Consider the following 23,964-nt stretch of genomic DNA (forward strand, 5'->3'; position numbering starts at 1 on the left):
GAGATCTCGATTCAACAAAGCATTTGCCATGATAGAGACATGCTTATATACCGGCTTGTTACAGTGCTAAACTTTGTGGCAAGTTTGGATTCGATGTACACCTCGTATTGGGGCTAACATGTGTGGTGAAAATGCGGTTTTTCCAGATGGCTTTGTCACGGTGAATTTAATTTAACGCTCGAAGCCTTCCATAAATATTTGACCTACATTAATGCAAGAAATGATGCTAAGTCATTAATTATTTCCTACACATATCACGTACATGTACGTTTAAAACGAAATAAAACTGGTCAAGGTTATATTCTGAGAAGAAAACACCAAAACTTTGTACAAGTGCGTCATTTCCAGTGTTTAACCATATAATAGGAAAAGGTTGGAAGTTTCAACGTTATTACTATACGTTAGAAAAAACTATAAAAGTTCGATTTATTCGTTGTAATTTTTATTCACTTTCGCTCATTTCAAGAAGAATAGCAACGTAAGTTAACTTTGAACTATTAAATATCATTATGTTGTCAAAACGAGTTTCTCAAAACAAAGCCTCACCAAACCTCCTTCATTCTGCTTGGTACAGACAGCATTTAAACCCATACGATGCTCAAGAGAATCCAACTGGCATTATAAATTTGGGAACTGCTGAAAACCGCTTGTTGTATGATGTTATGCAGGAGAAACTCAAAGATATAAAAATTGAAAATATATCTGAGGAGTACACTCACTATTGCAAACTTTCTGGAACTGATCAATTTCGAGATAAGTTAAATACTTTTTTAACAAAACATTTAAAGCCATCTGAGAAACTTCTAAGAGACGACATTTATGTGATGAATGGCTGTGGAACAGTCATTGAAGCTCTTGGATATTCACTCTGTGATGAAGGTGATGGTGTACTCATTCCTGCTCCATACTACTGTGGATTTAAAAGTGATTTGGAGCAAAGAATTGGTGTAAAAGCATATCCTGTGAATTTAGAAAGTATATCTCTTCATCAGGAGATACCGTTTCAGTTAACAACTCAACAGCTCGAAGAAGCATTTATCAAAGCCGAGGAAAAAGGAATCCATATCAAAGCACTTCTTCTATCTAATCCAAACAATCCACTTGGAATCATATACACTGAAGAAGAACTTGAATCGTATATCACCTTTTGCAGTAAGTATAACATTCATCTTATCTGTGATGAAATATACATGATGTCTGTTTACGATGAAAACGTTGATTTCAAAAGCGTTCTTTCTCTGAAAAGTTACCTAAAACACAGTGATAAGATTCATGTTGTATGGGGCTTCAGCAAAGATTTCGGATTGTCTGGATTTCGATGTGGCGTTGCGATAACGAAAAATGTGGAATTGCAATCGGCTTTAACATCTGTTGGTTACTACACTAGTGTACCAACTGTAACACAATACATTCTTGAAGAACTGATCACAGACGAAATATGGTTAAATAAACTGAAGTCATTCAATCATTCTCGATTGAGAGAGTCTCGCGATCTTGTCACTCAACATTTACAGAAATTGGACATTCCATACATATACCCGACAAGTGGCTTATTTCTTTGGATGAACTTATCCAACTATCTCTTGAGTGGCGACAAACAAGCAGAAATAGATATGTTCAATAATTTAATGAACCACGGATTATACTTGGTACCAGGATTTGCATTTGAATGTATCGAGCACGGTTGGTTTCGAATGATTGTTTCGCACCAAACAAATATCATCTCTGTTGCATTAAGAAGATTATGCCATATATTTGCAAATAAAAAGGTCAACCGTCATTTATCTGGTTCAAATGTCAACAAACGACGCTCTAGTATAATGAGAGGAAACTAACAACTTTTAAATTTGTGCATCCACACAACGTTTTAATGGACATCGAATTCTAAAAGGAAGGAAGAATGTTGAAGGCTAAATGCCCAAAACAATTTGTTTTTATAATTAAAAATAATATATATAATAATATTTGTAAGCATTATAGGTTGTACATTTTAATATTAGTATATTTTACCTAGAAGTTGTAAATAACATACGAAATATGTAGATTCAAATTATATCAATATATGGGGTAATTTAAGTAATGTTTCATTTATTAATCCTAAATTGACAAAAGTAATTTTAATAAGCCTTTTCTTTTCATATTATCAATAGTGAACTATTTTAGATTTCTTGCTTTCAAAATGTATTCCGGTGTAGCTGAGAGAGCTCAATAGAAACATATCTTGTTTAAATTGCATTATGTTGTATTTTATCTGTGTTAAATGAAAACTTAATAAAAAAGAATTAGTATTTGGGACGTGAACACATTTGAGAAATATTGGTCTGTCTGAGGCATTTCTTGATCTGAAGAAAGAAGTAAAACAACTAATTTAAATAAACAAGTCCTACCTACCCTTGTTAGGGTTTATAAAATGCTACGTAAGTTCGCTAAACATCGTCAGGAATGAAAAAACAAAAAAAACAGAAAAGAAATGGCGAACAACATCGAACATACTTGTCTATTCCAACAAATATGAGCTTGAAAGCACTCGATTAAATACTTTTCAACAACAACACAGGGTCGACAATAGGTCAACAAAATGGATGGGTTGAAAATGGCCTAGTTTCACCAAAGTCATGGTGTATAAAATGCACGATTTTCATGATATAGCAAAAAATTCTAAAGATATTTTTAGTGGTTGATCTTTTAAATTTCGGGCGATACATATCCTGCATAATGGTTGCACAACGAAAATCTCTTTAATGAAAACCACGCTTTATATTCGATCGCCCTTGTTCCGCTCGCATTTGTAAATTTAGGAACTTTAGCTAATATAAGATCCTTTATTCTACATACTTCTTCTTAAGAATCAGTAAAATCTGATCTGAGCCTGGTTGTTCTTATTTTTGCATTTTTCTGTTTGATTTTTTCTTATTTTGTTGTGAATAGTAAAGATTGCAACTTATAGATAGTACTACTACTAAAAACTTAAAATGACAAATTCAAAATATTTCTGAACAGTGGAGTCAATATAAGGGAATTCTTACAGTTATTGGAGGCGAGAAAAAAACGACCAAAGGCAAAAATAAAGAAGTTACATCCTCGATTGTCATTTCATCGGATTTCATGTTTTTCGTTATATATAGATGTAAAAAACCTAAGCTTTTAGTTGGGTCTTTTTTTTGTTTTCTTTAAAAATTGATAATTTAGGCTTCAAATGTTTTTAATAATTAGTTGACTCTTAAAATTTCTCTAAAAAATATTTAATTTAAAAGTCCTTGTAGGACATTGAACGATGTTTTTGATACATACGAACGACATTTGCTCTGTTTTGATATTGTTTTTCAGCCTTTAAAATAAAACAGCACATTCTTGTCGCTGTTAATATTCATTAAATGTGCCTGAGAGATGCTCATCCATAATCGGTCACCAAAGGACTGTTTTGGTTATCAAGTCATAATAGTCACATAAACCTCCAAAGGGAAACTGTGATACTATGGATTAACTTAAACTACCATTTTGATTATTATTTACCGACAACACGGAAAATAGCTGCCTGACGGCGATACATGAATGATGCTAATTCAGCTGCACAAACCTCAAGTAATTGTTCTTGTATTTAGGGACCATTCAATATTACATAAAGCCTGAGGAAATGGGGAGGGACAGGGGCAGAGGTAGTATTGTATGATCATTTTTGTTAGGAAGTGGTAGGGCAGAGCTCTTTTGTTATGAAAAAGACCATTTTTTTATTAGTGTATGATCTACATCTGGAGTTTGTTTTGTCTCTAGTAGACTTACGCCAAAGCTGCAAAAACTTTATCTTGCGTGCTAAATACATAGACCTGTTATAATTTTTTTCATATTAAATAGATTAGGTCTTAAGATTGGAAATATAACGTAGCAAAGGGGTTTGGTACTGGATTTGTTACGATGCGTGACAAGGCGTGAAGGAGGTGGCATTCTGTCACAAGTTCTTGGAGAAAATTTTAATGTTATAAATGAAAAGCTACAATTTTTTCATTATATCCTTTACTGGCATACATTGTTAAAAAAAACAAATTTGTCAGACGCTTTTTGATATATTGACACAAAATTTAACTTGTTCCCAAGATAAAATAAATTACCTAGTAAAACCTTGTAAAGAGCTGGGATAACCTGACTTTGGAAACTAAGAAAATTGTATTTTAAAAATACAAGCGTATGAATAAACCATAGTTAGTAAACAAACAAACAAAGAGTTAACACATCCTTATCAAGTTGATTCACGTAAATAACCATTCTTTATGCTATCAGGGAAACAACAGTTCACTCTATCTGAAAGCGGTGTCTATATATTCATTAAACTACCTGAACATCTGTGAGAGAGATTAAAGGAAAACAATTGTGCTCGAAAAGTGTGAAGAAGAGCTAGAAACGTGCACCATCGTTAAGTTCTTTTTTTAGGACGTACGTTTAAAATAATGCGTAGCAGATGGTACTACAACGCTTGGCCAAACATTCGACAATAAATACAACAAATATTTATTTAGATTACGTGTTTTGCACAATACTCCAGGTTATTGGTGTTAATTAGAAACACATCAGAAAATACAAGAGATTTTTGTTTTTTAAAAAAAACAATGAAAAAGAAAGGATGTTAAGAGAGGGTAAGAGAGTTATTATTTGGGGTCTTGGATTTTTTAGAACTTTAACTTTTTATGAAATAAGTTGAACTTAACACAGTGGTAACGGTAATCACGATGTAAGAATAGCAAATTAGACCAAAACCTTTGAAACGCTGACTGTCACTCTGCGCGTTGAAATAATACATGTAACTGCCCTATTTTGAATAACAAAAAGTGCATTTTTTTGCACTTTACAAATGGTATAAAAGACAAATTTCAAAACTTAGTGACCCGTTAATATATTAGTTTAGTGTAGGTTTATTGGCACTCCATATGTTATTATAAATGAAAATTTCTATTTGACACCTGGTAAGGTTACAAGATAATGAATAATAATTCTCATCTAAGCAACTCCATCTCTAAAAAATGACTGTACGCAGACGACGATATTTATTTTTCTATTTTCATCAATTTTTCTTTACGGTGCGCACACGTCAACTAATGCAGGTCAGAAAAGGAAAGAAATAGAAATTCAGAATTTCCCAAACTCACATAAGTAGCTAACATATTTGCAATTGTACCACATATTATAAAAAGTTTAATTATTTGAAGTGAAGTTGTCCTTTTCACCTTGTTTCATTTTCTCCATTCTTGCGTGGTTAAGTAGCTCATTATTGAATACAATTAGCTATCTTTATGGGGTTATGTTTTATGCCAATTCATTTTCTAGATTCTGCTGTTGGATATTTGCTCCACCGCAATAAATATATTCAATTTTCCTGAAAATTCCTAATTTGAGGAAATATCAAGGTACGACTGATCATTTTTTAGAATCAAGGTGAGCGAAGTTGTATTTTGTATAACTTCAAGAGAGTTTATAATTGATACCATAAACACAACTTGCATCGCTTTGCAATTCTCTTTGCTTTAATTTGTAATCCCTGTCCCGATTTGCAGTGATACGCAGTAACATGCTTTGGACACGTGACACGATAAGCTAATTTTTGATGTTCGTTCAAAACAAATTAAAATTTTACCGGAACGTCCGTGATTGTATTCATGTAGAATGCTAATGTGCCTACTTGCAGTGAAATAAGAGCAAGTGAGGAAATTATCACAAATCAGAACAAAATTTACATATTGGAAGCGGGAAAACAAAGTGGACAAATGATCGATAATCCGAACTAAAATTGAAAATCCGAACAAAGAATTACATCTCAGGAGCCGGAGCACAAATGTGGAAAAATGATTAGGAATCTGAACATACATTACGTATTAGGGGAGGGCGGGAACAAATATGGACAAATGATTGAAAATTTGAATAAAAAATTACAAATAGGGATTACAAATAGGTTTAGAATCAATTTTATAATTAAACGTTGAAAATATTATAATTGTTCATACGTAGTAATATTTATGGATGAAACTGGTCAAAAAATAAAATGTCTTTATTTTATTAAAGTGAACAGAATCCTAACGTTTTCAGTTCAGACAATTTAGGCTATATGTTGGTAGAAATGTTTGTGAGTAGAACTAACAGCTTAGTTAGTTTAAAACACAGTATATAACGTACATACAAGAATTGAGGTTCCAATGACTGCACTAAGTTTTTGTATGTTAAATTTTAGGTATAACTTCCAATCCAAAATGACAGCATTACTCGTGGTACCAAAAACACCTATTGAACAGGTTAGTAAATAACATCCAGCCTATTTTTTCATAGATTAATAGCACCAGTAAATAAGTCGTCATGCACAAAATTTATTGGCTGCGCGAATTTCCTTCTTAATCAAACGTTAGTTATTTTTATTACTAGTTGTTTTATTAGATAAGACGTTCCATGTAGATTGTGGATTTATATGCGAAACCATAAATTGTAGAAACCATAACATTGATGATTTTAGTTAGATTAAAAAAAAGTTGATATGTATTATAAAATAAAATAATCTAATGGTTAAAAAATGTTTATTGCTGAACGTTCTAACCGGCCATGTAATTGTTTTTTATAAATATTTTTTTTCTCTGTCAAATATTATCTGTAGTGAATTCTTTTCGGTACTCTTCGAATTGTCTATTCTTGTTCAAATTAGTACAATAAAACATTATAGCATTTTAACGTAATTAATTGACAAATTTTTCCTCATGAAACAATTCTGACATAAGTATTCGTGAAATCTACTTGCAACCCAATTAGATAAAAAACAAAACAACAAAAGATGATTTAATATATACGCAGATAAAATGTGACATAAAAACAATATTTGTCAAAATACTTGTGAATATAGTAAAAATATAAGAACATTTTAAAACATCTAAAAGTAAAAATATTATTTGATTAACAGCGGAAACCATCGCCAAATTGGTCGTTATATTGCCATTAGTAAAAGGAAAAACATTTCAATTATAATAATTACGTTAATATGTGCGGACAGTTACTGTAAACAAAACAGTACAGGAGAAAGCATTTTTAATATACAATGAAGAAACATAAAATAGGTATTGAAAAGAAAACAGAGGTAGGTTGAATTTATGTTATTTATAGTTAGTGAAATTTAAGTAGCGTTCTTATTGCTTTTATTTTTTTGTTTGGTGTTGTTACTATCTGTCATTGTTATTTGTTTGTTTGTTTATTTTTATTTGTTTCTTTGGTGTTATTACTATGTCTCATTGTTAGTTTGTTTGTTTATTTTTATTTGTTTCTTTGGTGTTATTACTATGTCTCATTGTTATTTGTTTGTTTGTTTTATTTCTTTTTATTGATGTCGTTGGTCTTTGGCTCTTTTTTTAAGTAGCTACCCGAGAAAAAAAACTCTATGACGCTCACAGTACGACAAAATCTTTTCATAAAAAGCTTATTGTCATGCAAACACGTTTCTGCACAAACACAAGCTAATAACACACACCTAGCAACTCGTTAACGTAAAATTAACTGGAAATTCATGTGTGGTTAGATTTATGTTTTGACTTGTTTGGTAGACCACACAAAGCACAAATGGAACAAAAGCAAAACATCCTCCATTTTTGCTTTCTCTAAATGGTTATCTTTTATATTTAATATCAAAATTTTTTTATCAAAATAAGTGGAGTAACATCGTTGATTGTGTCAAGGATTAGAAAAGTTTGACTTTGTATTTATATTGTACAACGTTTCGAGCAAAACAACGCTCAGTTTCAAGTAAACGTATTGTCCAATGTTTCAGTATTTATACATACTTTTTTTGGAGTAAAATTGTGAAAGACTCAGGAAATAACTCAATAAGAAATAGAGATCATTTCTAATCCATAAAAATAGGGATGATGATCAATTCTCAACTGATTTGATACATGATTATATTAATCAATTGTATCTTTTTTAATTAAAAGTTAATATGAATTAAAATGACAAAAAGTGTGGTTGGATGCTGGCTTGATATTAATAAATATTTAACAGGTGCTCTCTCTTAAACTAAAATAATAACTAATTTGAAAATTGAGACAAATGTTGAAATGCAAGTAGAAAAGAAAGAATGGGATGTTGAGCAACTTTAGAATGGTATGCAATTAGTTTTTGTGATAAGCCTCATTACGTTTCACGCAATTTCAAAGAATTAAATCTTGCTATATATATTTCATGTTTATTTCTTAATATTTTTGACTCTAACCAATTAATGTGATTGAAATCTTAAATTATGGCTGCATGCAAATATTTATCAGCTCTTTTGTATTTTAGCTACTTTTTTATATTCTCACATTATGGTATTCCTTTCTTAGTAGCTTCAAGGTAATATTATTAAGATTAAAAAAGGATCGAGATACGTACTTAAACCATAAAAAATGAAGTTATTCTTCAAAATAACCAGGTAAAGCGTGACTAAGACCGTGCAAAGTATATATAAGAAATATATACATCCTGTACGCAGCAAAATTTCAAAAATTACATCAATTCTTCAAATAAATTTTAAAAAAAGTAAAAAGTATGGAAATATAAATAATATTTTGCTAAAATACAAAGCAATACAAATGTAAAAAGGTTCCAGCGTTTATATTATCAGATTTTGTCAAATAGATTTATTTGATTCGACAATATCTGATAGGGTAAACAGAAAAATTGGAAGCTTTTTTGATCTGAAAAGTTTCAACTTTTTAGATTTTGTCTGATGAGAATTAACCAATGATGTAACAGTTTGCTTCATTAAATATTAATGATTTGAGAATTCGCATAATTTCGAAAGTACGACAAGATAGAAACATCTTTCAAGATATTAAAATTTCAAAAACAGAAATTTTTATTGAATTTTATTGAATCCTCTGTACAAAGACAGGAATGATAAAGCAAAGGCAATTATCCACATTTGCGACAAATTATATTCCAAATCTTCTCTTTTAGTTTTCCTACTTTTTTCTTCTCAATAAAACAGATCACGATTGCGGCAACAGCACGCCTTAAGCCAAATTTCCACTGCACAATATTCGCGACGATTTTTGCGACGAAAAGTAGAAACCAATTCAACTTTTCGTTATGACGAATATCGCGACCAATCAAATTCGAGTATTGATGACGACCGTCGTAAAAATCGCCCTGTGGAGATTCGCCTTTAAGGAACCATGTTGAAAATAAAAATAAAAAATTTCGACATCTGATACAAATGTAAACGCAAGAATCTGATGTGAATAATTAATCAGAAAACTGATAGTTTAGTAGGCGACGTTTCGGGAGATCCTTCTCCCATCATCGGGCAAAGTAAAATGGTGTTGAGCATGTATTTATATAATTGCAGAGGATCAAAATTCATAAAAATTACCCAATCAGAAACGAGCTGATAATTACAGTTAATTACGGTAATTAACATTTTCGGACCTAAATGTAGGTAACTACTTCTTCTGTAGGGCTGTTAACCAAATCTCATAAAGTTGATACGAGATGCTGTTTATATGTTTGTTACGTGCTACACTGTTGATGGTTTCTTTAATCTTCATGGCTGTTGTTCTGGATTCTCTGTCAATGATTTTCTTCACATCCCAATTAAACTGATGACTTCTGCTCCAGCTGTGGTCCGCAAATTCGTTTTTCTTCACATCTCCGTTTCTCACTGCGCGCATATGTTCTTGTACTCGTTGCTCCCGAAACGTCGCCTACTAAACTATCATGTTCAAGAAATGATAAACTTTCCACAGTAACATGAATACTGGACAGACAAACTGAAATAATATCTTCAATAATAATCAGAAAACTCTTCAGACAAAATCTAATAATGTAAACGCTATTTAAAGTTTTAGGTAGATCCTTTTAGTAAAGTGTCAAAATTTCAAGAATTAAGTTTACTGAATTTTATTACCTGTGAATTTAAAAATAGTTTAATTATAAAATCTCATTTAAGCAAAATTAAATAAAACATTATAAAATTTAAATAAGGAGATAAATATTGAGCTTTTAAAATTATGCACAGTCGATAAACTCTTCAGACAACTTTGTACGGTATGTTCGGTGCTAATTGAGTGAATGTCCTAATTAGCAGAATCTTTTTTTTTCTAGTTCATTTATATTTTATTGATATATAGATAATATAGAGGTCACTTAATTACAATTAAAGAAATTTGGCTAACAAGATGTCTTATGTTTGCACGTCTCAGGTCTGTTGGGTTTTCGCCACTAACTCAATAACGTAAGATCTGCACGTCAATTTGCAATAAGATGTGGAGGATGAATTTGCATAGACAATATATAATTACCGACGTGCAGATGATTGGGTTGACAGCAAAAACTTAAGCGGTCTGGAACAGGAAAGTGCCATTTTGGCATGCTTTTGCATGAAGTATGCAGCGTCATAATTAAATCTAAAAATCTTTAAATGCAAATATCTTGAGAAAGATACATAAAATGTTAAAAAACATGGTTCTAGACCTCCACCATTGTTTTATCACTATAAAATCAATCAATAATTATTAAGCTTCAAGCCTTATTTAATAATAAGTTCTAAAGGACTTTTACCGACGTGGACCAATCAAAAAAGTACTTACTCTTGTGAGACCTTTAAAAAACCGCGTGAAAAAAAAGGTTATGGTAGCATATCAAAAGGTAAAAAATTAATTCAGGCAAAATAAAAGCATTGTCTAATGATTACATGAGAAATTTTGCAGATAATGATTTTGTACCAAACGCCTTTTCTATGCTGCATACTGTGCTAAAGCAGTATATTCATAGTGGGAACAAATATAGTCATATACTCGCTCTTCTAAAAGATTACAGAAAATTACAGATTATTTCCTTGCTTTGAAATGAAAAAGAATTACGAAACATCAGTCCATTGTTTGTGTATTTTGTTATGTATTCTTGCGTTGTTTGTGTTCTTGCTTTTATCAATACCTTTGATGGCTTTTAATAGTCATGCATTTAAAAGTCATAAATTAGGGAAATTGGTATTTCCTAACATCAGTATGGTGTTTTTAAGCGAAAGAGATGTATTAAAGAGAGGCACGTTAATAATACTTTATGCATACATTATTATAAAGTGAAAACATTCAAAAACGATTCTTTAAAATAGAGGATTAAAGAAAAATTTTTAATTAATACACAAGTTATTCGACTTTATGACGAATACAAACTGTTGGAGTTAATTAAGCTGTGTGCAAAGTTATAAACAAATGAGATTTAGTCGTACATACAACGTTGTATGGTTAGTGGAAGGTTGAAAGGTAAATTGTTGTTATCAAAATGGTATTGAAATTAATCCATATGTGTATTTTGTTGAAACCAATCTAGAATGATTATCAAATGACATAATTTGTGATTTTAGGATATGGTGATTAGTCCCAGGAACTTTCCAGCTCCCATGGGAGAGAAAGAAAGAAAGCAGGCTGAAAGAGAAAGATTAGAAGCTGAACAGAACGATGGTAAACTCTTTATGACTGGTATTAAGGTGCAAGCACCAAGGAGTATGGTAGGTAGTAATTTTGTATTGAAACAGGGTAGATGTATTCCCGTGGATGTGCAACAAGGTTATATACACAAGAAATGTATTCCACAGTGCTGTTAATGTTAATATAAGAAACAAACTTTGGCCCTGTTTAAAACCCGTTAAATTTAGAGATCGTTTCCAACAATATTTCAACTTTCGGCACACGCATTTAATCTCAAATCTTCCCAACAAAACTAAAAACCATGCTGAACCATGTTGATCCTTTCCACATACTTAGTTTTTTCTTATTTTCTTATTATTTAATACTAGTCGATAAGACACATAGGAAAATCCACTTAGGTAATAGGACATTGAAAAAGTTGGTTGTTTAAGACGTTTTGCTGACGTCAGCATTGCAAAACCAAAACAAATTGGCGAAATTTAGTTTATTCGTTGCCTGTAACGTGTAGAGGTTGAAACGCTGATCAAAATAATGTATAGGATCATATCTTTTCTACGAACGACTAAGGACATATAAGGGTTTAAAAATTTTGCTGACGTCAGCAATGGCCCGTCAAAACCCCAACATTTTTATCAGTATTATTATAAGAGATTGCCATTAAACGCGTTTATAAATGTTGCCTTATTCTCGTGGGTGCTTTTAACATAAAGAAAAGTGTGTACTAATTTAGAATCATTTAAAAGTGAGCCTAAGCCTCTAAGTATTATTCTTAAGTTCTGGAATGAAGCTATATGAAATGTAAGCATTCAACTTCACAAAATTACAACCCGGTTTTATGTGCTGACTGGATCGAAAGGTGGACCAATCTTTTACACAATTATTTCAAAACGCGTCATGAGTTTAAAGGTCCTATAATCCTTCATGTGTGGGACATAGCTACAGCGGATGTTCTTTAAGTAATTAAGAGTTCACTGCTGTGCCCACTGCTGCGTTCACTACTGTAAATAGACATGACTGTACAATGCTCATGAGGAGGACTTTTTTTATTTCGTAAAATTAGTTTCTGCTAGCTACAATAACACAGATTTTTTTCACATAAAAGCAAGATAATCCAACTTAGCATAAGCGGAAATATTAAAATGATTGATGCCTTTCGGAGTATAACTAATACATTAATAACATGTAGGTAGAAAATTCATTATTACCCCATGCTGGTAAATTATTATAAAATTGCATTTAGTTTGGATTAGCTTAAGAGATAATATTGTTTGTAATGACGTGCGTATTCTTAAATGTACTTCCTTCAACTTATAAAGATTATCAAAACAATTTTTGTGCTGTATTTTTGTTGTAGCTTTTATAAATAATATGAATGTTCTCAGTTTTAAGATTGTGCCGACTTTTTCGTTAAAAGAAGGGGTTGTTGGTCCTCTTCTTTTTACTTTTCGTATGTTGGTTTTAGACCTGCGTTTTGCAAAACTCCTTTTAAGAATAAACAGTTTTTGAGGAGTAGCGCAGACGTAAGACGTTTAAATACAATGTTTTTGTTTCTTAATATTTTTTGTTTATTTTTTATACCCTAACAAACTCAGAGAGCCTTAACTTAATTAAAACATTTGTCCCAAATTTCCAGGTAATAATAAAAAAGTTTTATCGCAAATAGTAGGCTATATTGAATAAAAACGCGACCTATTCTTGATCGACAAGTAACTTTTTATGCTGGCCGTAACCACACTCAATTATGGCACAAGTCCAAAACACTTGGTTCAATTGATGCTTTTTTGTCAATTTAATATTTGTTTTTTGAATACCTTATTAATAATTTTCAAGGTTAATTTAAGTACAATTTGGGCGTTATGGCGCATGCATGGGTTTTTTGCTTTTCACACTTTTTAATTTGCGCTCATTTTCGGAAACGCAGCAAAATTTGTCCGTACGAAAAATAAATATTGAAATTGTTTCGCCCTGTGAGCTATTCTACAAATATATTTTTTGGAATATCTCTCTTTTGTGCCGGCAAGAAGATCAAAACCAAGCTTTTGATTGAAATTGCTTAGCTCTTGCCAAGCATATTTAACCTTGGTCTAACTAAACGAACTTAGTTTTCAAAATGATGATTTGTCTTTAATCTGATGGATTATCCAAATGTCATTTAATGTCAATATACCACAAACGCAAACAGACGAAGGTATAAAACACGAAAGTGTGAAGGACGATATGTAGACATACCGTAATGATCCGATTAAACGCTCAGCATTTTTAAGCGCCCCCTGGAATAAGCGCCCAGGTAATTTCCTCAAAGTTCAATAAGCTCCCGGCACTTATTAAGCGCCCTCCTCGAATAAGCGCCCACCTGATAAAAGGGTGCGCTTAATCAAAAAATACTTTGAGAAACTGGGCGCGTATTTGAAAATTTTACTTTCTTATATTGAGAACCTTAGAAAGACTAAAATTTATTTTCCTACATCTATTGTTCAGTTTTATTTTTTCAAGGAAAAAAATTGAAAATTACCGTTGTCTTTAATTTATATAAAAATAGGAAAAATTTATAAGCGCCCAGCATTTTTAGGCAGCCCTCTCGATTAAGCGCCCATGCAAAAAAAAACAAAAATTTAATAAGCGCCCAGGGCGCTTGTTTAGATCATGACGGTACCAAAGAATTAATAAAATGATAGATCATATAAATCGTAGAGTATTCAAATGGACCTAAACTTTTTTGAAAAACTACAATGATATATATTCATAGAAAGAAAAAGCTACACACGGTATAAAAATCGACTTTATATGTGGTCAAGTGGTTTATAAAATTTTTCAGTCTAGTTTCTTAACATGAAAAATTTATTATAGATCACGGGAGTTGCTATTTTTGTCACCAACAAAAGGAATACAAAAGCATTGTTTACTGAACCAGCATCATATAAAGAATATAAAACAGCCTTTATGAATTTTTATACAGCTATAAGTGTGTATTTTTACAGACCAAATGTATTCACATATCCAAATTCTAATGATCTCAGTGTAGCTAAGCTCAGTGTAGGTGTTTAAAAGTAGCATTGATATATTAGTTAAGGGGTCTTGATGGTCAGTAACATATTATGGTGAAAAAAATTTTGATCGCGTTAGCTACAACAAATTTTAATTTACCATACTTCGTCAGGAACAGGCATACAAGGTATATAAACTATTGATGTTTTACAATTCAAAGGGGCTAACATTGTTCATTTCGAATCCTTACAGCTTGCAAGTAGAGATTTAAATGTTTAGCACATCAACCTCCCAAATCCTTTTTCTTGTCTAATTAAACTGAACAGCTAAACGGATTCATAGTTTTCAGAGCTTTTAGTTTTCCTTTTCTAATTATAATACAATGAGCAACGAGGCTTTACGGTTGTGACAGCCATGATATATTCTCACTCAAAAATGTTTTTTTCAATTTGTCTGCAAAGGTTCAGCAGATACAATTCTTGTTTTTTCAATCTCATTACTTTTACTAATTTTTTAATATATATCAGCCAATATATTATTCTTAATTTTGGATTTCTGCGTGAAAACACAAGAAAGTTTTTTACTTCCGCAAATGCTAGATATATTGTCTCGTCGTACCTTTAATAGTGGTGTCTTATGTTGGTTCTAGATAATTTTCTTTGCATGTTTTAAAAGTACAGGCTGTTAAAGTTACCAATCAGATCTTCACTCAATGCAATTAGAAGTACATCATGTTATTCACCCACGGAATTTTTAAAGATGATGTCAGCAAATTTTGTTTTAAAAAATATTACATTACAAACCAGTCAACCCTACCCACACGGCTTTCAAACATTAAAACAAAGTTTATTACACAATCGGTGATTACAGATGTTTAAGGCATTTGTATGAAACCTGATTTTTTATAACATTATATGCAAGTGATTTTCATACCTCTGACAGTGACGTTTACCTATTTTTAATGGTCAAATAGCTAATATAAAGGGAAAGTGGTTCATATTAGTCATCTCTGTTGGCCTGACAATTGTACCTCTACGTTTCACTTGTCCTTCAACATACGTGGCAATCGGTTCCTACATTTTCTATCTAATTTACAATGGTTGTCTATAATCAGTTTTTAACATCCATTGCAATCCCCTCAACCTAAAAGGTGCTAGGAGTGGCACCGTAGTTGAATTTAACCCCTTGTGCTTAAAGTTTTTGGAAAACTGCGTTAATGTTATGCTTTCAAAATGCGAATTTTTGACAAACCGCGTTAATATCGCGGACGTTAATTCTCTGAGTTGTTAATTTTCTGATTCGTTAATTTCCTAAGGTATTATGAAAAATTAATACATAAAATCATTAGGATTTCATTGACCTATCAAAGATAAACAACAGAATAGAAATAAACAGCTGAAAAAATACTTCCACATGTCGCCATGGTAAAATATTGCTTAACAACAAACAAAACAGAGTTCGTCTTCTTTGTTGCAATGGGACTTACTTTGAATATTCGGATTAGTAATATCAAGAATTAAATGAAATCAAAAATTTATTTCACTAAAATGAAAAAAAGTGACTTTTAGAACCTTTGCTAGGTCAAAATTGAGCAATTAATTAAACTCTGAAAAATGTGTAATATCCTGTTTGTCGGCAAAAATTAGGTCGTGCGTATGAAATCTATAAGTTAAAAATGGCAAATGATTATATTTTTATCGAACTTGCTCTGACCACGCGCGCGTCAACCAATTACAAAAACAACTTTCACAAAACAACCAATCAACATTTTAGCGACCTCTAGATTATTTTTAAAACAATCGACAAAATCCGCCATTTTAAAAGTGTTGTGTTAATAGCATGATGGATGAGATTTGGAGATGGTGCGACATCTAACGACTTTGTAATTTAAAAAGGAATTTTTTGAATTATAAATATTTCTGCTATTTTAGCTTAACATGATAACCCTGTGTTCTGTTTTTCACTTATATCGAACTTGTGAGAAAAGTTATTTTTTAAAAAAAAAGCCGAGCAGTGTGCATGGCAATGCTCTACCCCAGTGTTTGGCTTGCCAATAATCGCATACTGTTGCTGTTCCTGATTCTATAGATTGTAATTTCTTTGCCGAGAATATGACAGACTTTAACCTGTATTTTTATTTAAATCAAAGTTACAATTAATTTTGGAACTTTCACAAAAACACATTCCTCAAAATTGGTAGGAAACATTACGATGAACCCTGTGATTTTATCTGAACCGCTGTTGTGGTAAAATTATTTTTTAAATAAAAATTTAAAAGTAGGCGGGGTAAAGTATATCTGCCCTTAAGCGCTCCAAGTCACTCAGCTACATTTGGATAATAAAACTAGAACTCGAGTAAAAGAATGAGAACAATTTTTGTTATTTAAAAAGCCAAGGAAATTACGCAGACGATTTTTGACGCAGGCTGGTTTGTCTTTTTTTTATATTTTTATCATTTAAGGAATGATATTAATTATTAATCAAAAGTTAAGAAGAAGAATTAGAAAAGTATGCAAAATATATTATGTAAACCACACAAAAAATGTCAATCAACTTAAAAAAATATGAATATACGCACCCACACATAAAAGCCTACAAAATCACTCTTCTTCACCAAGTGCTGACTACATTTTCTGTGTTTTCGCCTCAATTTTTGTTGCTGATACAATAAACAACTGGTGAGCATTAACAGCTCCAACAAAATCATTTAAGGATACTGTAAGGGTATAGACACATATTCAGTATATTCGTTAGTTCTCAATAATTATGTTTTTTTCTTCAAAATTGTTTATTGAATATAAAAGCAAATTAAATTGTCTATAGGATAATATAAATATGAAATTTAAATTTTTTTCCAGGTCTCCCCTCCGTTTTATGTTTTTTATTGATCACTCACTTTACCATAACAACAATACTTTGTCACATTTTTTCGAAAAAGCGCGTCGTTTGTTATAAATTAGTGAGGAAAATGAATTTTTGCTCGCTCCTTTGTGTTTTAACCTGTCTTTTTCTTTACATAATCAAAATGTGCATAAAATGTGACAAAGTCATTTGCAGCAGGGATGAGCACGTGTGGATGGTTTTGTTGAGTTTCTTCATCGTGGAGGGGCGTTTCAGACATTTAAGTCTTGTATACATCGTGAAAAACGAACATCTAAAATTCCTCGCACAATAGTTTTTCGCAACCTGACCTTTACAACAATAGCGTATTGAAAGATGTGCAGAAGGTGTTAAGCGAACTACCGGTAACTTATTAAATACTTATATTATGGTAGAGAATATCAAACTCCACATATTTTGGAGAAAAATTTTTTTTGTAAAGAAATTATATTTATACGATTACAATATCCTTAAATATTAAACTTTAACTTACTTGAGTGTTGTATGAAAATATTCAATAGGTAATCTATTATTAAATTAAACGAAACATCTTTTCACCATCGATGCGAACAGTATTAAATAATATATTGGCTAACAATAAATGGAAGAAGAAATTTGTTACAGATACTGGTTTTCTGTGATAAAGTAGAAAATTATAATTTTGAGGTTCTTAACGAGATTCTAAAAAAGGTTTTGTTTTCGTTATTGATTAAGAAATATAAGTAATGGTTCATTTATATTTAAAGTTAGGCTTCAAAGAAGTTATTGACTGAAAATCCTGAAAATCCTTTTCTTAATACAATTTAAGAAAGTACGAAATATGTTCTCGAGATACAATCATTCAAGAGCTTGCGAAAAAAAAGAAGACTTTGCTGAAATAAAAAAATTGAAAAAAACATCGAAATACTTGAAAGAAAACAAATACAAGCTGGTTTCTACTTATTTGTTAAACCATTTTTTGTTTAAAAATAAAGTTAACTGATGGTACCAGTCATCAAGATTAAAACTGATTAATTCATATCAAAATAATGTTAAATTAAAATTGTTTTAACGTTCACAAATACTAGCTTAAAATCTCCGAGTAAGGTCGCGTAAAACCTATATTTGCTAGCAGGTTCTTGAGTAGTAACTAATCATTAAAACATCGATCAGAGAGCAGGCTTGTTGTAACCAGCAAACCTATTAAATGAGGAGTTTGTAGAAAAACGTTTTCGACATTTTATAGAGTAGAGTAGAAAATGTTAAATTTAAGTTTAAATGCTGATCGAGGACTTCTTTTTGCTGACGAGGTAAGTCAAATTTATAAGCATTTTATTTATTTTGCTTCATATCGTGTACTTGTGCAGTAGTTGTAGAGAATTGCAGATTTTATCTTCTACAACTTTCTTACAAATAATTTTTTTTCTACTCAAAGTCAAACAAGGGTACCGTTTGTTTTTTCACGCATTATGTGAGGCTGGTATGCCTACATATTTATTTAGACTATTTTCTTCTGTTGCTAATTCAGACACTAAAGCAATAAAAAATGTCGACGAATATTGTTTAAACAGTAAGATTAGGCTAACTTTGGCGTGGTATGAAGTTATTCAGTAGGTAATTACTTTAAAATTAAAATAGTGGTCTCTTGGTAGAGCTTTCGCCTCCAGTGTGGAAGGTCTTGGGTTCAAACCCCGCCCGAGTCATGCCAGAGACTATAAAAGTGTTAAATCCACCCTTTCTGTTTAATTTTCAGCAAAAGAATAGGATTGATATCTAAGGCGGTTGTTTAGTTGAGCCACTGTTGTGCTTGCACGCCTTCTGTAGCATAAATGGGAGCTATAAATGCACTAGAACCCCCTTCGTAGGACCCTCATTGATAACAGTTCTATTAGGACTGAAGAGGCTATCCTGAGTAAATAAATAGTTGTAATGATAATAATAATTTACAAACAGGGATATTATTGTTTGTCACTTTAGAAATTATAGCTAAATTTTTTAAATTAAATGTTTCAAAAATATTCTTCAAGATACCATTACAAAATACCTGTGAAGAACTTAACAAGTCGATGATTTGTGGAAAAGAGCGCAAATTCATTTAGACGAAGAAAAAATTCTCAACTCGATAAAAAGCTATGTCACAGCATTTTTTTTTCAGTTTATCTATATTTTTTTTCTTTTATTAAAACTAATTCTTAAAACTTATCCGCAAAATTTAAAAATAAAATTGGCAAAACTATTTGACGACATTAGTCCTTCGTCATTCGCGAAAATTAAGATGCACTCTCAAAATGTGGCTTGTTCTTAAAACCGCGAAATGACATACCCGCGAAAATTAGTACAATTACTATACAATCTGAAACTGTGAATGGTCATCTAATTATTAGCCTGAGCAAGTTTTTCTTTCACAAATGTGTCTACTTCTTAGGTAGTACAATTGCAATTTATCTTTAGGACTCGATAGCAAGTGCTGGGTCGCGCAGTCAAACATCTAACCGATGCAACTGTATTGTATATCACGAGGGACGCTTCAAGATTATATGGGACTGGATGGTTCTTGTCTTGGTCATATTCACTGCTATACAGATACCTTTCTATGCTGCATTTGATTACAAACCTCGCATAATATTGAATGTCGTTGACGGAGGTGTCAAACCAATGGTCATATTAAGTGTTATTGTCGACTTTATGTTCATTCTGGACATTTTTATCAACTTCCGTACAACTTATATTAAATCAAGTTCAGATGAAGTTGTTAGAAATCCTCGTATGTTAGCAAAACATTATCTTAAAACTTGGTTTACCATTGACCTGTTGGCAGCAATTCCTTTCGATTGGATTATGCATAACAGAAATTCAGGCAGTAATGTAAGTAATTTTGGTTGGTAAAATAAAATTAAAAAATTTTAAAATAAATGCCAAATGAAACAAATGAGTTCAGCATTAACATTCAATTTAATCTTTTCTTTCTTTCTTCACAGACATCAACGTTGGTTGGCTTATTGAAAAGTGCCAGATTATTGCGGTTATTCCGAGTAGCTCGAAGAATAGATAGATATTCTGAATACGGCATTGCTGTGTTTTTTTTACTGATGTCATTATTTACATTGATTTCTCATTGGCTTGCATGTGGGTGGAACTTTATTGCCCGTCACGAAGAAGACAACCCGCTCAGTTGGGTTCGACGCATGGACGCCACTCTTCATGGTGAATGGAATTTTACAAACTCCACAATTTCAATGACACAGTCAGAGAGATATGTGGCGTCATTATATTTTGTCGTATCGTCACTTACTAGTGTCGGATTTGGAAATATTGCAGCAACGACGGAAACAGAACAAATATTTAGTATTATCGTCATGTTACTTGGAGGTTAGTACTGATTATCTAAGTATTTGTCATTTTAATAATAAATCAATCAAAAAATAAACTGATACCTTAACCTATAGCGGGAGAAACACGTACACACGTAGATATATGGTCTAAAATCGGGCAAAACAGCCTTACAGTTGAGACGCCATAACTCCTAAGGACTTGGTTGTTATAAAAAGTGTTTCGTATCTTTTACAAAGATGATAAACGACAATGACAAAATTTTAAAAAACATATTTTGTATAAAACTAATTTTGATCAGAATTAATAAACGTTGATACACGAACATTTCAATAAGTAAGAAAATAGTCAAGTGTGTAACAATGTTACACTTTCCAAAAATCAGAAAGTTTCTATGTTGCAATGAAAGAACGCACCTTGTATTGTGCATCTTCTTATGAATAACGAATAAATCCCTATAATAACCTTAATCTGTCTGCTGGCTAAAACCAGGTGTTGCTGAACTATGTAAAAAGATTTTCTACGGGCGAACGACAAGTATAAAATAAACATAGTAAAAATCAAAACAATTCTGATCTTTGGGATGTTCTACGCAGATGATGCAATTACTTTACTCTATGCTTACTCTAACCTAAAACTCTAAACGGTTGTGATATTAAAGTTTTTTTACAATTTTATTAGATTTTACAATATTTAACTACATTGCTTTAGCGTTGATGTATGCATGTATCTTTGGTAATATGGTCGCCATTGTGCAAAGATTGTATTCAAAAGCCTCTACCTTTCACGCAAACATTCAGACTGTTAGAGAATTTTTGAAATTTTACAAAATACCAGAAGAGCTTCGGTCATCGATTAATAATTACGTCCGAAGAGAATGGAATGTATCACAAGGAGTTGATGTAGAAGCTGTATGGAATTCTTTCATATTTTTTGCCATATTTATTTTACAAATTTTTAAATTTAATCTTGTTTAGCACTCGTTTTAGCGTTTTACTTCCTGCTCAAAAGCTTCGCGAAGCTTCTCTCTGAAAATATTCAACGAGCATAAAAAACGTTTCAAAAAGTCAATAACGCCATTTAATATCTGTGAAAGATTCGCATCAAAAGTTTACAGAAGCATTTGCCTCTACTTTAAAATTTCAATTGTTTAGGTTCTCCGACGTTTTCCAGATTGTATTCAAGCTGATTTGACTTACGAGTTGTATCAAGGGGTATTCAACAATGTCAAACCATTTCGTGAAGCCACTGTGAGCTGCATGAGAGCACTGGCCATGCGTTTTAAAACCATAACATTACAAGCTAATACCTACGTCTTGCGGCAAGGAGAGGGAATTAACAGATTGTACATTTTAGGAAAAGGATCGTTAGAAGTTATTACAGACGGGGACTTAAAAGATATTATTGGTAAGTATAGTTATAAACCTAAAGTTATATTCATTGGGAGTTATAGCTTATATAACGTCTTATCTTTAACATTTTCTCTTTTTGGTGTCAAAATTTTATAGGCAAGCATATTCTTTCTATATTCTTAACTTTTTGTCTAATTCCTTTTGAATATTCTTATAGAGTACTTGCTTGCAAAAAAGCGTGTAGAAAAAAAAAAGAAATATTAAGTTATCAAGTGCATCAAGAGTTTCTAGTAATAAAATCTATACCAAGAGTATTAAGAAGAATATCCCGAAATAAGAATAACAATAGGGTAGTTCTTTTTGTTTTTAAATCTTACTTTAAAGATTCCCGCGGCGGTAAGTAATAACCAATCAAAGTTAAAATACAATGATTGACAGATGCTGTGAAATAAATTGCCACGTGGTATCAAAATGAAAAAAATAACTAGCTACATTTCGTAAATTTTAAATTGAGATCACTTCAAAAATTTATTCTATCCAATTTTTTTACGCGATAAAAACAGGAGTGGAAATCCATACGTTCACAAGTAAAAGCTTTAATTTATGTACATTTGTATTGCATCTTAGGACGTTATACAACATTTGGCTACGACTTTACAAAAAAACCAAAATATCCAAAAAGCAACGCCAGCCTCCGTGCATTAAATCTTGTGGAAATTCATTACATACAAAAAGACGATATGATGGAGATATTAAAAATGTATCCAAAGTTTGCAAAACGATTCCGAGAATCTCTGACGCTAGGATACAACTTAAATGACGAAAAAGAGGTAAAAATATACTTCTTCAAAATGACTTCATAAACTGTACTTTTGGCTTTGTTCACTAATTGGTGCTTCTAAACCTTTTGTGTTGCGATCAGTGTTTAGTCCTACACAATTTTGTTTCTAGGAAGGATATCGAAAGTGCATACAAAGAAAGCATAAAATGCACATAACTGCTGTCGCCAAAAATGCTTTAGGTTTGCCGATAATGGCTCGATTTACAAAATCATATCGCAAAAAATCTTCACAATCAGAACCGGGAGAAAGTTTAAACACATTTGTCGAAAGCAACCAAAATGGCACACGGAAATCGATGAGCCACGATGCTATACTTGAAAACTACGAGCCTCCAAGACCAATAATAAAATCACAAACTACAGACATCCCTCTGAAAAGAATAGGGTCTGACTCATCGTACAACAGCGTTCAATTCTCAGATGAAGAACTTCAACGCGAAAGAAAAGATAGTGACACTTCTTTGAAATCAGAAATCAGCTTGGAAAATAGAATCGAGTCCTTAGAAAAACAAGTTCGTCACTTAAATTACGACCTCGACAAAAAGCTAACCATAATTTTGGACTTATTAGGTGCAAACAGAAAACATTCACCTAGGGCGTCACCAACGAACAGTGATTATGTATCAGTGACACTAGATGATGCAGGTAAAGAAACGGACACCCCTCACATTAGGCATGACACCAATGATGCTTCGAATGAAAAACATAAAGAATTATATAATGCTAGATATTTTGAAAGCAAACTTTAGGGTTGCAAAAAAAATAGAAACTAAAATTTATAAAAATATTTGTAAAATAAGTTTTCAATAGTTACGTTAATTTTATTATAATGTAAGATAAGAAAAGTTAAAGAATTTTTTTGTAATTCTGTCTTTTATTTCTCAACATCATGTTAATGATGACAGGAGGAGATTGGCGTATAATAAATGGAGAAGAATTTTCCTCTACTTCAAGATCTTTTAGAACATACCTAAAATGGGAGCATCTGTTACAATACAATTTTACGACCGTAGAACAAATTCGTTTTACGGGACTATTGTCAGGAACTTCCGTAAAAACATATTAAAGACACAAAAAAGAAAACGAAACATGAAATAAACAAACAAATAAACGTATAACCACATAAACCATTTCAAGGCATTCTAAATAGATTAGACACTGAAAGAGACAAGTA

The 23,964-nt window shown here is 31.7% G+C and overlaps 2 protein-coding genes across 6 annotated transcripts; both read left to right on the plus strand.

Annotated features, from left to right (window-relative positions):
- The first annotated feature begins 509 nt into the window (after window positions 1–509).
- LOC130655291 (probable inactive 1-aminocyclopropane-1-carboxylate synthase-like protein 2) lies at window positions 510–1,835 on the plus strand. The gene has a single exon (XM_057458025.1). The coding sequence runs from the start codon at window positions 510–512 to the stop codon at window positions 1,833–1,835; it is 1,326 nt and encodes a 441-aa protein (XP_057314008.1).
- Window positions 1,836–4,561: 2,726 nt separating this feature from the next.
- On the plus strand, window positions 4,562–23,788 carry LOC130654230 (potassium voltage-gated channel unc-103-like). Of its 5 annotated transcripts, none has more exons than XM_057456774.1 (10): window positions 4,562–4,628; window positions 5,317–5,396; window positions 6,215–6,275; window positions 11,360–11,503; window positions 19,719–20,132; window positions 20,246–20,636; window positions 21,309–21,508; window positions 21,752–22,004; window positions 22,577–22,779; window positions 22,901–23,784. In XM_057456774.1, exons 3-10 carry the CDS (start codon window positions 6,234–6,236, stop codon window positions 23,537–23,539), a joined length of 2,286 nt encoding a protein of 761 aa, XP_057312757.1. In that variant the 5' UTR covers window positions 4,562–4,628; window positions 5,317–5,396; window positions 6,215–6,233; the 3' UTR covers window positions 23,540–23,784. The 5 variants fall into 5 exon arrangements, with proteins under 5 accessions (XP_057312757.1, XP_057312758.1, XP_057312759.1 ...); XM_057456775.1 differs by having other exon boundaries at window positions 4,611–4,628; window positions 5,317–5,424; window positions 22,901–23,785; XM_057456776.1 differs by lacking the exons at window positions 4,562–4,628; window positions 5,317–5,396; window positions 6,215–6,275 and adding an exon at window positions 8,019–8,118 and having other exon boundaries at window positions 22,901–23,785.
- The last annotated feature ends 176 nt before the right edge of the window (window positions 23,789–23,964 follow it).

The sequence above is a fragment of the Hydractinia symbiolongicarpus genome, chromosome 8 (genome assembly GCF_029227915.1).
Source record: "Hydractinia symbiolongicarpus strain clone_291-10 chromosome 8, HSymV2.1, whole genome shotgun sequence".
In the NCBI taxonomy this organism is placed as follows: Eukaryota; Metazoa; Cnidaria; class Hydrozoa; order Anthoathecata; family Hydractiniidae; genus Hydractinia; species Hydractinia symbiolongicarpus.

Excerpts from the sequence above, each read along its gene's own strand:
- LOC130655291 (XM_057458025.1), top strand. The coding sequence starts at position 510 with ATGTTGTCAAAACGAGTTTCTCAAAACAAAGCCTCACCAAACCTCCTT.
- LOC130654230 (XM_057456774.1), top strand. The coding sequence starts at position 6,234 with ATGACAGCATTACTCGTGGTACCAAAAACACCTATTGAACAG. Across the intron at positions 20,637-21,308 it reads TATCGTCATGTTACTTGGAG|CGTTGATGTATGCATGTATC; the intron begins GTTAGTACTGAT and ends ACATTGCTTTAG. Across the intron at positions 22,005-22,576 it reads GGACTTAAAAGATATTATTG|GACGTTATACAACATTTGGC; the intron begins GTAAGTATAGTT and ends ATTGCATCTTAG.